At 44.0% G+C, this 14,628-nt stretch overlaps 1 protein-coding gene across 1 annotated transcript; it reads left to right on the top strand.

Annotated features, from left to right (window-relative positions):
• The first annotated feature begins 13,438 nt into the window (after positions 1 to 13,438).
• On the top strand, positions 13,439 to 14,363 carry LOC101755986 (fasciclin-like arabinogalactan protein 3). Its single transcript, XM_004952368.2, has one exon. The coding sequence runs from the start codon at positions 13,439 to 13,441 to the stop codon at positions 14,132 to 14,134; it is 696 nt and encodes a 231-aa protein (XP_004952425.1). The 3' UTR covers positions 14,135 to 14,363.
• Positions 14,364 to 14,628: the final 265 nt, after the last annotated feature.

The following is a 14,628-nucleotide window of genomic DNA, read 5'->3' as shown; positions in this document are numbered from 1 at the left end:
GCAGTAGGACCACATGTAATCAAGATGGTTGGTTACACTCAGCGATTGGAGAAGCTGGGCTTCCCAATGGGCAAAGAGTTGGCCACTGACTTTATTCTTTCATCTCTTCCGCCTAGCTATGGTAACTTCATCTCGAACTACCATATGCATGGGACAGAGAAGGGTTTGAATGAACTGTGTGGTATGCTCAAGACAGCAGAGGTAGACATCAAGAAAAGCGCTAGTACCAGCCATGTGATGGCTATACAGAACAAGCCTAGCTTTAAGAAGAAGGGCAATTCTTGGAAGAAGAAGGGCAAGGCTGGAACGTCCAAGCCAAACCCAGCGCCCAAGGTTAAAGCTGGACCTGGACCTGCTCCAGACAAAGAGTGCTTTTACTGTCATGAACTTGGTCACTGGAAGAGAAACTGCAAGCAGTACCTAACTTCGTTGAAGAATGGCAGAAGTAAAAGTACTTCTACCTCAGGTACGCTTGTTGTTAATGTTATAGACAACATATTTCTCGCTGATACAATTATTAATTCTTGGGTATTCGATACCGGATCGGTTGCTCATATTTGCAATTCGATGCAGGGAATGATAAGAAGTAGAAGCGTGGAAAGAGGAGAAGTTGATTTCCGCGTGGGCAATAATGCAAGAGTTGCTGCGTTGACCGTCGGGACGATGCAACTCCACCTCCCGTCAGGATTTATTATGGAGTTGAATAATTGTTATTTTATTCCTAGTTTAAGTCGAAACATTTTATCTCCTTCATGCTTGATGAAGGATGGTTATTCATTTGCGAGTGAAAACAATGGTTGTGTGATCTCTAAGAATAATATGTTTATGGCTTTTGCACCCATTGTGAATGGATTATTTGTTTTAAATCTTGATGGTTCACCTGTCTGTAATGTAAGTGCTAAAAGGCCTCGGCCTAATGATTTGAGTCCTACCTACTTGTGGCATTGTCGTTTGGGTCATATAAGTGAAAAGCGCATGAAGAAGCTCCATTCTGATGGACTTCTAACTTCGTTTGATTTTGAATCATACGAGACATGTGAGGCTTGCTTGCTAGGCAAGATGACCAAGACGCCTTTCACAGGATTTCCTGAGAGAGCAGTCGACTTGTTGGAACTCGTACATAGTGATGTATGCGGACCAATGAGCACGACGGCTAGAGGAGGATTCCAATACTTCATAACCTTCACTGATGATTTTAGTAGATATGGCTATGTCTACTTGATGAGGCACAAGTCTGAAACCTTTGAAAAGTTCAAGGAATTTCAGAATGAAGTTGAAAATCAGAGTGGCAAGAAAATTAATGCCTTACGATCTGATTGTGGAGGCGAGTATTTGAGCCACGAGTTTAGCAATCATCTAAAGAGTTGCGGAATTGTTCCACAACTTACGCCGCCTGGAACACCTCAGAGAAACGGTGTGTCCGAGCGACGTAATCGAACTTTGTTAGACATGGTTCGATCAATGATGAGCCAGTCGGACCTACCGTTGTCATTTTGGGGATACGCTCTAGAAACAGCAGCTTTCACACTTAATAGGGTACCATCTAAATCCGTAGTTAAGACACCATATGAGATATGGACTGGAAAGGTTCCTAGTTTGTCTTTTCTAAAGATTTGGGGATGTGAAGTGTTTGTTAAGCGACTTCAGTCGGACAAGATCACACCCAAGTCGGATAAGTGCATTTTCGTGGGATATCCAAAGGAAACTTTGGGATATTATTTCTACAACCGATCAGAAGGCAAAGTGTTTGTTGCTCGGAACGGGGTTTTCCTAGAGAAAGAGTTTCTCAAAGGAGAAAAGAGTGGAAAGACAGTGCATCTTGAAGAAGTTCAAGATGAGCCGATCGGGCAAGAATCAATGAGTGATGCTAACGTAGCAGAACAAGTTGAGATACCCATGGCAAGAGAAGCACCGCCACAACCACGAAGGTTGGCAAGGCTCCGCGAAATGCGGGAAATATTATTGTTGGACAATGATGAGCCAACGACATATGTAGAAGCAATGATGGACCCAGACTCCGAAAAATGGCAGAGTGCCATGCAATCCGAAATAGAGTCCATGGGAGACAATCAAGTTTGGAACTTGGTTGACCCGCCTGATGGTGTTAAAGCCATAGAGTGCAAGTGGATCTATAAGAAGAAAAAGGACATGGATGGAAATGTTCACATCTATAAAGCACGACTTGTCGCAAAAGGTTTTCGACAAGTTCAAGGAGTTGACTACGACGAGACCTTCTCGCCCGTAGTGATGCTTAAGTCCATTCGGATTATTCTAGCTATAGCTGCATATTTCGATTATGAGATATGGCAGATGGATGTCAAGACAGCTTTCTTTAATGGAAACCTAGCTGAGGACGTGTATATGATACAGCCCGAGGGTTTTGTCGATCCGAAAAATGCTGGAAAGGTATGCAAGCTTCAGAGATCCATTTATGGATTGAAGCAAGCATCTAGGAGTTGGAACATTCGTTTTGATGAAGTGGTCAAAGGGTTTAACTTCACCAAGAACGAAGAAGAGTCTTGTGTTTACAAGAAGGTTAGTGGGAGCTCTGTAGTATTTCTAATCTTATATGTGGATGACATATTACTGATTGGAAATAACATTCCTATGCTTGAGTCCGTAAAGACTTCACTGAAAAATAGTTTTTCGATAAAGGACTTAGGGGAAGCGGCATATATTCTGAGCATTAAGATCTATAGAGATAGATCGAGAAGGCTTATAGGTTTAAGCCAAGATACTTACATTGTTAAAGTGTTGAAGCGGTTCAGCATGGAAGAGGCAAAGAAAGAGTTCTTGCCTATGTCACATGGCATACATCTCAGCAAGACTCAGTGTCCTTCGACTGCTGATGAGCGAGATCGCATGAGTAGAGTGCCATATGCCTCGGCTATTGGATCTATCATGTATGCAATGATAAGTACTCGCCCAGATGTTTCATATGCGCTAAGTATGACAAGCAGACACCAATCTGATCCAGGTGAGAGTCACTGGACAGCGGTGAAAAACATTCTTAAGTACTTGAGAAGGACTAAAGATATGTTCCTCGTCTATGGAGGTGAGGAGGAGCTCGTTGTAACAGGTTACACCGATGCTAGTTTCCAAACCGACAGAGATGATTCAAAGTCACAATCAGGATTTGTGTTCACACTGAATGGTGGTGCTGTTAGTTGGAAGAGTTCCAAGCAGGAGACGGTGGCTGATTCTACGACAGAAGCCGAGTACATCGCGGCTTTGGAAGCCGCGAAGGAAGGTGTTTGGATAAGGAATTTCCTCATTGAGCTTGGTGTGTTCCCGAATGCGTCCAGCCCATTGAATCTCTACTGTGATAATAATGGGGCAATTGCGCAAGCAAAGGAGCCAAGGAACCACTAGAAGAACAAACACGTAATGCGGCGATTTCATCTCATTCGAGACTTCGTTAACCGGGGTGAGATCAAGATATGCAAAATACACACGGATCTGAACATTTCTGATCCGTTGACAAAACCACTCCCGCAGGCTAAGCATGATGTGCATGTAAGAGCTATGGGTATTAGGTACCTTCTAGATTGACTCTAGTGCAAGTGGGAGACTGTTGGAGGTATGCCCTAGAGGCAATCATAGAGATGATGATATTCCATTTGTATCCATGATTTGTATATTGTGTTCATTGAATATCCATTAAAGGCTACTTGAATTGATTTGCAATTATGTGAATTGTATGTGAAACTCTTTACTTGTATGGTTATTCTAAAGTTGTCCCTAGTCGGAGTTCATGTGAGGACACACATGAATATTAGACTAGCACATGTATTAGTTGATGACTATGTTTCACAAGTCATGGACATGGAGATGTTGAACTAATAATGTGGACACATGTGGAGATATGTGCTAGGACTGACCCAACACGAGAAGTAGTTCTCTCTTTAAACAACATATACGCTTTGTCCTTAGACCTGAGATTGTCACATGTATTCTAGATGTGGACTGACCTACTTAGGGGCTATCAAACGCTACGCCGTAACAGGGTAGTTATAAAGGTAGCTTTCGGGTTTGTCAAGAAGCATGCTATGAGACATGGTCAATCAAGATGGGATTTGCCCCTCTCTGATTGAGAGTGATATCTCTGGGCCCCTTGAGTGATCGGATCCGAAAATGCATGGCCATGCTACGTACGGTTAAGAGTTAACCTACAAAGGGATTCCGAATCACAGGATCGAGAAAGAGCGGTCGGCTTGAAGCTAGACCAAATATCGTGAGGCAAAGGGAATATCATGTATATTATGTTGTGATGGTTCGTCTGATATGATCTTCGTGTGCGTATAGGAGTTGGCACGTCTTGCTAGAGGCCGCTACCGCCTATTGGGCCGAGTAGGAGTACTCGGGCCATGTCTATACGTATCCGAACCCATAGGGTCACACACTCAAGGGGCTGGAAGCCCAATTCGGATCAGATCCGAGTTGGATTAGGTTTAGAAGTACTAATGGGCCTCGGATCCAGAGGCCCGTCAGGAACCTCTATAAATAGAGGGGTGGGGGCGCCCTAGGGTTTACACCTTTTGGCGAAACACACCTGCCGCGCCTCCCACGCCCTCGCCTGTTGCAACTCGCGGATCTAGCAGTACGGCTTGCGACGCTTCCTCCCTGCACGTGTGGATACCTTGGAGGTGTTGCGCCTGCAGCACTTGGACGAGCCGCCGACGAGCCACGACGAGCCGACGACGAGCCGCGGCACCGGAGGCGATCTTGCTGCACGTGGACGAGCTGCTGGACGTGATCGACTACGTACGACTACGTTGATCGACTACGTACGACTACGTGATCGTCTTCACTGCATCGACGCATATCTACATCTTCCGCACCAGTAGTGCGTCGAGTGGTAATCCCGTGATCCTTATACGGCAGTTCTTCCTGGTTATACGTGGTAGAATTTTTGAATTGCGCTAGTGTAGCCTACCTCGTATCCCAATATCCCCATCACCTCCCGAGAGGTCGAGCTCTAAGCCTTCATATTGACTATCACAAATCTGCTCTAGGCCAACGATGGAGTAGCCAGGTGGAATCTCCATGCCATGTCTTGTCTGCCTTAGCAGGATTGGTAAAGCACTTCCATACGCCACTTGTACATATAGGAGAAATAAAGAAGTTCTTAAACTCCCAAGGCATGGACCAATTGAGAAGATTGCATAAATTATATATGTGTATATGTTAATAGTGATGTTGCCAAATGGTCTATACAGCTCACATGAGGTGTGCTGAGTGATGTCATCCACAGGGTACCGTTGGTTGTCCTGCGCAACCATGGGTAATCTTGGCATGTTCTCATCGGGGACCCCTGTGGAAGCACAACTGCTTCGGCGTTGAGAAGGGCTGACGACGTTGGGATTCGGCAGTGCTCCAGATTGGGCCATCTCAGTAACTGTTAGGGCCACTCGCCGATTAATTTCTTCCTACATTCTTACTTCTTGTGAATGAACTTTAGCTTCTAATATGGGCCGCCAGCTCTCCTCTTGTTGTTCCTTTCTTCGCTTGCGGCTTCTGTACATGTCGATGTCCCTACGGAAAGCAAACTGCCACGGAACGACCTCGAAGCTTCAACAATGTCCTGGGTGTTCGAGATTCCCGAGCGCCAAAGTGAGCTCATTATTCTCTCTATCAACCTTCAACTTTTCCGCTTTAGCATCTTCAATGTTTTGGATAAGCCTTTCGGCCTTCTGACATATTGTTTCGTTGAACATAATTGTCCCATCCTCTTGGCTCAGGTTGCCTCCATGAGCGTAATACCAATTCTTCGATCGATCGGGCTAGTCAATAGTCGCTGGTATGATACCTCGATTGAATATGTCTTGTTCCATCTTTTTCCATTTGAAAATTGCACTCATGTAACCACCTCGCCCTAGACGATGGTGGTACTCCTTCTTCTGGGCATTGGTTGAGTTGCACCTTCTTCGCACTACTTTCACTTATCTTGTATTCTAGTTCCAGTGGTCCCTTAACTTTGGCCACTCATCGAAATCTGGAGTTCGGCCCTTCATGATAAAGTTGGCATCCAGATTCTTCTTGAAGGTCTGAATTGTGTTGCCATCTTCTTCAGTGTCCACTCTTTCACAACTTTTTCTTCGACACCTTCAGGAAGTATGAAGTGTTTCTCGACATCTGCCCACAACATATCCTTTTGTGTCTGCAGGAGCACGTATGGATCATTTTGTTTACCCTTCCATTCTCTAATGTTGGTAGGCACGTTGTCTCTTACAATAGCCCCGCATTGACTCATGAACTTTCTAGCCATATTTTCGGGAGCAATTGGTTGGCCCTCTTCTGTCACTTTGGTGATGTGAATCCTTGCCTCCATTATCTTTGTACGACCTCACATCTTATTTTGCTTCATCTATCTAGAGGGCTAATAGTAATAATGAATATGAAATTATAGATGGGGTAAAACAATAAAAATGATATATACCTCACCGGAACCTTCCATCATGGCAAGGTTTTGTTCCGCATTGTCATCAAGGCGGTGCACGGCCTCATCATTACCATCACCAGACATGTTAAGGAATATGTTTGGCTACCCTCATCCTTAGTGTACGTTATTGGAACATTGGAGCCACTACCACCAGCAATAATCTGCTCCATTATATACCTTGCATCCTCTTCGTCTCCCATCTCAACTAATTTAAACACACATGTAATCATAGATACATTAAATTAAAAATTGTATCATAGACAGCGGGGGGCACTGGCGACGGCGGACAGGGTGCGGGCGCGGACAACAGCCTCGGATGGGGCATGGGCGCAGACGACGGCAGACGGGGCAGGCGACGGGGCGGGCGGACAACGGCGACCAGGGCGGGCGAATGGTGGGGGGGCGCTCGGATGGCGGACGGGGCTGGGGTGACGGTGAATGGGGCGTGGGCCGGACGATGGCAGATGGGGCGGGCGGACGGCAGGGGGCGCTCGGACGGCGGACAGGGCGTGGAGATGAGTGGGCACAGGGGCGGTGGATCTTGCAGAGTGTGGGAGATGAGGCAGGGGAGAACGGGGTGGTTGTCTTAAACCTCCCTCCCTTTAGTCCCAGGTTGACTTTGCAACCGGGACTAAAGGGCCTTTTGTCCTAGTTGAAAATTCAACTCGGGACTAAAGGCCTCCACCTTTAGTCCTGGTTGCAATTTCCAACAGGGACTAAAGGGTGCTTTTCGCGCGGGAGATGCAAAAGCACCCCTTTAGTCCCAGTTAGAAATTGCAACCAGGACTGGGAGGGGTTCATTTCCCGCTGCTTTTGCAATTTTAATTTATATATGTTTTAAGTTGTTTTGCACTAGTTTTGTTAAAGAAAAAAAACTTTACATATTTTGAACATGCAAAAGTATAAATTAGCAATTATATTTAAAATAAGATTGAATCAATCATTAATTCTATACTAGTTGATTAAGTTTCAAAAATAATTATTTTAATGCATCACTATCATTAACAAACTCTTCAATTAAATAATTTCAACGCGCAAAAAATGCAATTGATGTATGTGGTTAAGTAAACATTGTTTATATTGATCGAATTAATGTTCACCATAGAGCATTACAATATAATTCAATGGTTCTGATGGCCATAGAGCATTACATAAAGGTGCACCATATTTAGTGCATTACAATGTAACGTTAAAAAACTTCTTCTTGACGAAAGTTCCTTGGTCATGATCGCGGCATAAGTATGAAGTCTCTTTGATAGCGAATGGAGGCATGCCATCAAACTGATCATAATCATCTGACTGGTCTATTTTGTCCTCAGCTCCCACGATTTTCTTTTATGTGGAAGAACTATGTGGCGCTTTGGCTCCCATGGTTTTTCCTTATCTTCTGAATTTTCTTGAGTTTGCTAGACATGTCCTTCACATAGAAAACCTGATGCACATCATTAGTAAGGACGAATGGTTCATCATTGTATCCAGTCTTGCTTAGGTCCACTATTGTCATTCCATACTAATCTTTCGTTATGCCACCTCTAGTTAGCTTCACCCATTGGCAACGAAACAGAGGGATGTTCAGTGGTCTGTATTCGAGTCCCCAGATCTCCTCTATGAAACCATAATACGAGTCCTTGCTCCTGTTGCTATCTATGTCATCTATGCGGACACTACTATTTTGGTTGGTCCTTTTTGGTCTTGGGCTTTCGTGTAAAATGTATAACAATTTATCTCGTAACCTTGGAATTTCACAATTGTGCTAGAAGGTCCCCTGGCTAACTAAGTGAGTTGTTCATGAATCGCGGAGTTACCAATAAGGTGTTGATGCAACCAAGAGGGAAAAGTATCCATGTGATGACGTATAATCCAGGCATCAGATTTCATCGGATATTGGGAAAATAGAATCTGTTTGTGTTCCTCGATATACGGAGCCACAAAGGATGATTATTGCAGAACAGTGAAGTGTGCTTTATGGAACAAATCAGTATCATTACTCAAACTTGATTTCCTTCCAAAGGTGCCCGTTCCCCATAGCCTCCCCTTGTGGCATGATGTTGGAACCCCAATCAAATTAATTGAGTCAATAAAATCAACACAAAACTCAATGACTTCCTCTGTTCCATATCCCTTGGCGATGCTTCCTTCTGGACAGACACGATTATGAATATTGTTTTTTAGACTGACATGAACCTCTCGAAAGGCCACATATTGTGCAGGAATACTAGACCGATAATAATAATCTCTTTGACTAGGTGAACCAGGTGGTGCATCATAATATTAACACAAGATGGTGGAAATACCAACTCAAAGCTGACAAGGCATTGTATCACATCGTTCTGTAGCTTTAGTAGCTTGGTTGGATCGATTGCCTCCTATGAAATCGCATTGAGAAATGCGCATAGCTTTATGAGCGCCAATCATACATTCTCTGGTAAAATACCCTTCAGTGCAACCAGAAGCAACTGGGTCATCAACATGTGGCAGTCATGGGCCTTTAGATTTGTGAACTTCTTTTCTTTCATATTTATTATTCCCTTTATATTCGAGGAGTACCCAGACGAAACCTTGATACTATTCATGCATTCAAACATGCGATACTTCTCTTCCTTGCTGAGAGTGTAACTGGCAGGACGTAAGTAGTGCTATCCGTTATCTCTCTTTTCCGAATGTAAGTCATCTCGTTGCTTCATACGTTTTAGATCCTGTCGTGCTTCCAATGTATCTTTTGAGTTCCCATAACAACCCATGAAGCCTAGCACGTTCACGCAAAGATTTCTTCGTCAGGTGCATCACGTCTATTGCATTGCGGACCTCTAGGATTTTCCAATAATGTAGCTCCCAAAATAGACTTCTTCTTCCACATGGGTGCACGTCCGTTATCATCATTCAGAACCGGTTCGCTACCAAGACCCTTTCCAAAGACTACCCTTACATCGTTTATCATCTCAAATACACGCTTTCCGTTATGGTGTGCAGAATTTTTACGATGGTCTGGCACCCCATTGAAATGCATCCCTTTCTTTCTTAACGGGTGGTTAGCAGGAAAAATCGATGATGACCCATATACACGACCTTCCTATAGTGTTTCAAATACATGCTATCTGTGTCGTCTAAACAATGGGTGCATGCCCGATATCCCTTATTTGTCGGTCCTGAATGGTTACTCAGCGCAGGCCAATCATTGATGGTTATGAAGAACAATGCTCATAGGTCAAAGCTCTCTTGTTAATCCTCATCCCACACACGTACACCTTCTTGCTTCCAGAGCAGTAAAAGTTTATCAACCAACGGTCTGAGGTACACGTCAATGTCATTGTCGGGTTGTTTTGGGCCTTGGATAAGCACCAGCATCGTAATGAACTTCCACTTCATGCATAGCCAAGGAGGAAGGTTGAACATACATAGGGTCACAGACTAAGTACTATTACCACTACTCAACTCACCGAATGGATTGAATCCATCAATACTTAAACCAAACCTTATGTTCCTTACATCACTTTCAAAGTCCGGGAATGCTCTATCAATTGATCTTCACTAGGCCCCATCCGCAGGGTGTCTCAGCATCTCATCTTACTTACGTTCTTCTTTGTGCCATCGCATCAACTTAGCATTTACCTTGTTTCTGAACAAATGCTTCAAACGTGGTATTATACGGAAATACCACATCACCTTCACGGGAACTCTCTTCTTAGGAGGCTACCCCTCGACATCACTAGGTTCATCTTACCTAATCTTATACTGCAGTGCTCTGCACACAAGAGAAGCATCCAATTTCTTGTAATCATCACCACGATAGAGGATACAGTCATTAGGGCATGCGTGTATCTTCTGAACCTCCAATCTTAGAGGGCAAACAACATGTTTAGCTTCAAATATTGTAGACGACAATTCATTATTCTTGGGAAGAACATTCTTTATAATTTTCAATATCCCTTGAAATGTCTTATCGGATACACCATTTTTTGCCTTCCATTGTAGCATTTCCACTATGGTACCCAGTTTTTTATGCCCCTGCTTGCAATCTGGGTACAACAATTTTTTGTGATCATCTATCATGTACTACAACTTTTCTGATTCCTTCTCAGTTTCACAACATCTCTGTGCAACTCATAGCACCTGACCAAGATCATGAATAGGGTCATCTTCTGCAAACTCATTTTCATCAGCCTCACCCATTGTAGTATCTGCAAAAGCTTGGCCTGCAGCCTAGTTCGAAATGTTGTTATCATCCTCCTCTTCTTCACCGTCTTCCATTATAACCCCTCTTTGGCCATGCTTGGTCCAAACCAAATAGTTAGGCATGAAACCGTATCTAAACAAGTGGCTATGAATAGTCCCCCAGGAAGAGTAGTCTTTTTTTTTACTGCATTGGAAGTATGGACAACACATGAATCCCTTCTCTGGCTTGTTAGCTTTGGCCACTTGGAGAAAATAATGCAAGCCACCAACAAACTCCTTGGTCTGTTTGTTCATGTTATACATCCATTGCCGGTCCATCTGCATCGTATTATGTGAGAAATTGACATAGGTCTTTGTATTAGATAAAGAACTTGATCAATATTTGGTAGGGAAAAAATAGAGTAAATGTGTTTATAGTATTTAGTCCTTGCAAAAAACATTAGATAAATAAATTATTACATGAGAAATGGGCATAGGTCTTCGTATTAAATAAAGACCTTGATCAATATTCATAATTTACACCAATCAACCTTTATAAAGATAAAAGCAATTTACATAAAAATTACACTAATCAACATTCATAACATTCACTAGGTCGACAAAAAGAAAAATACTAGAATTCTGGAACAAGACAATAAAGATACATATACACTAAAGACTATAAACGCTCCATAGTGGACTTCACGTAGTAAATTATCCTATAATAATGGTACAACATAGCAGAATGTTCGTCCTCCAAGCCATCTCTGCACATAACTCAATCTTCTACGAAGTCTATGGAGAGTCACCTCCGCTTCTCCAGTACCAGAAATGATGGTACAACAGAAGATCTTCGAGTCCACATACTCGGGCTGAATATCATAAAGGAACCTTGAAATAATTGTCCAAACATCTTTTGGAGCAAGTGCCACATTCTCATAATAGAAGTATAGTGGCACACACACAATAGTCCTCCAGGTAAAAGATCTTTTCATTAAGCATGGCCCATGGTGGCAAGCCAAAACCAACCAAAAGCTGCTAGGTCAAGGTCACTGAACAGATCTTTACCTGAAGAGAATATTGGGCCATCATACTTCTATTATGATAATTAGGCTCCAAAAGGCATTTGGAATATTATTTCAAGATTCTTTTATGATATTCAGCCCGAGTTTGTGGACCCGAAGTTCTTCTGTTGTACCATTATTTTCTAGTACTAGAGGAGCGGAGGTGACCCTCTATAGACTTCGTAGAAGATTGAGTTATGTGTAGAGAATTGTGTAAACACATTCATGTCATGTGCAGACACTGTTCTCTGGGATTGGAGGAGCAGAGGTGGTACATCCATTGCCGACCTATCTGCATCGTATTACATAGAAAATGAACATAGAGCTTCATATTAGATAAAAAACTTGATCAATATTAGGTAGAAAAAATAGAGTAAGTGTGTTTATAATATTTAGGCCTTGCAATAAACATACGATAAATAAATTATTGATCAAAAAATATAATTATTATTAAATTACAGTGATAGAAAAATTGTAGCAATGACTAAATTCTATTTCTTACACCTACAATTTATTTACCTTAATGAGTAAATATTAAAAATACATTTACTCTATTTTTTCCCATACCTAATATTGATCAAGTTCTTTTAACTAATACGAATCATATATAACAAGCAAGCTATCCATCAAATTCTAGCTAAAAACATGTATAAATAAAAATCCTCTCCATTCTCCCTCATTCTAAAAAACTCATTTTTCTCTATCTCTAAAGCATAAAATAAAGCATAATAATAATAAATGAAGAGAGGATGAAGTAGGTAACCTTTACAACACTTTTGATGAGTGAAATCCCCATGAAAATAAGGAAAAAAAATCAGGCAACACCTCTCCTAAGGTTGCTTGCCACCATGGAGAGGACGAGGAAGAAGCTCTTGGTCTCTGGTGAAGTGGCTTGGGCTCAGGGAGGAAGAAGAGCTCTCGGACTAGTATTTGTAGGCGATGAGTTTTTGTCCCGGTTGGAAATTCCAACCGGGACAAAAGCCCCCCTTGTCCCGGTTGGTTATCCCGGTTGGAATTACCAACCGGGACAAAGAGGGGCAGCTTTCGGTGGCTTAATTTTGACCCGGGACTAAAGGCACTTTAGTCCTGGATCCAAAGTCAACCGGGACAAAAACTCTGGATGGAAGGTTAGTTCTATAGTAATGTCCGTAAAATGGGTAAACTTGTGGATAGTTTTCATCTATTAATCTTGTTTTGAGATTCGTACTTCAATATGAGAACAACAAACACCATGATACAGAATTTCAAATCTACTCCCTCTGTCTCAAATTACTATTTATTTTGACTTTTCTAGATGCAAAACTTTTGATATGGATCTAGATGGATGTATGTTTGGATACGTAGCAAAAACTATGTATTTAGAAAAGACAAAACAAATAGTAATTTTTTTGATATGGATCTAGATGGATATATGTCTAGATACGTAGAAAAAACTATGTATTCAGAAAAGACAGCTAATAGAAATTTGGGGCGGAGGAGTACTGTATAAGAGTTTCCACATATTGTGTAAAACCAAAGAATTTACCTTTATTTCCGGCCACCAAATGCCAATGCCAAAATGCGGACATGTCCAAGCCCAAAAGTGCATGGGAGCTCGAACCGCGGGGGTCCAGTTGCAGATCCGACGGCGTCAATGGCGCGCCTACGCTGGAGAATGTCTGGAGGAGACGGCCTCTTGCCAAAGATAGCAACCCTCCCGCCCTTTTATAACCAAGCTGAACCATGAATCGATCGATTTGTAACTCAGTAGTAAGTCGGTCACCCTCCAAACTAAACCACCATGGCTTCCAAGATCCTGCTCTCCGTCCTCCTCCTCGCCGCGGCCTCTCCCGCGGCGCTGGCAGCCTTCGACGTGATCCAGATGCTGGTGGACAAGCCCCAGTACGCCGGGTTCTCTAAGCTCCTGGCGCAGACCAACGTGGCGGCGGAGGCCAACCAGCTCCGCGCGGCGTCGCTGCTGGTGGTCCCCGACAAGGCCGTCCAGACCCTGGCGTCGCTGCCCGCCGACAAGCTTCGGGCGGCGGTGGCGAACCACGTCCTCCTCAGCTACTTCGATCCCATCAAGCTGGACGAGATGAAGAGCCGCACCGCGATGCTCCCCACGCTCCTGTCCAACACCGACAAGGCCCTCGGCGTGCTCAACTACTCCAGGGCCGACGACGGGCAGATGTACTTCGGCGCCCCCGGCGTGCCCTGCGTCGCCAAGCTCGTCAAGGTCGTCGCCGCGCGCCCCTACTCCGTGTCCATCATGGAGGTCAGCGAGCCCATCCTGCCGCCAGGGTTCGGCAAACCCGTCGCCGCGCCCGGCCGCCGCGGCAAGGGTGGAAGAGGTGGCAGGGGTGGCAAGGGCAAGATCAAGACGGCGTCGGCGGCCGGCCTTGACGAGTCCAAGAAGGCCACCGTGGAAGCAGCAGCGGGCAAGGCGTCCCCAGGCAGCCCCGGATCCGCTGCGCCCGCTCCAGTACCCGCCTCTTAGTCGCCTGGCGCCTAGCGCCGCTGGCCAGCCGGCCGGCATGTCTGCGCGCGTTGAGGAACGGAGCACCAGAATGGATGACCTATAGAAAGGACGTACCTGGTAGCACCGTATTACGACAGCTCGTCGCGATTGCTTTTTTTTGCATTTGGCTTGCTTGTAATTTTCAGTACCGTGTAAGAGAGATTTTACAGTACCATGTACTCCACGAGAGAAATCGTCTAAGTTATTACGATTGAAGCTACGATCACTTGGAGGATCGACCTCTAGTACCCTCTAGTCCTGGTCGGGAACCTCTTTAGCGTTGGATGCTCGACCGGTATCGCTTCTTCGGTACTAATGTCATGCTATGCATTTAGTACCGATCAGCTCAACCGGTACTAAATGCGTCATTTAGTACCGGTCGGTAACGGTACTGAACTGCGAGCCATGTCGCGCTGTTGTGGGCGGCAGTTTAGTACGGTTGGTTTTTGTACTCGTTTTTCTTTTTTTCCTTT

This window comes from Setaria italica, chromosome I (assembly GCF_000263155.2).
Source record: "Setaria italica strain Yugu1 chromosome I, Setaria_italica_v2.0, whole genome shotgun sequence".
NCBI classification, from domain to species: Eukaryota; Viridiplantae; Streptophyta; class Magnoliopsida; order Poales; family Poaceae; genus Setaria; species Setaria italica.
This window is presented reverse-complemented; position numbering and strand designations above follow the sequence as displayed.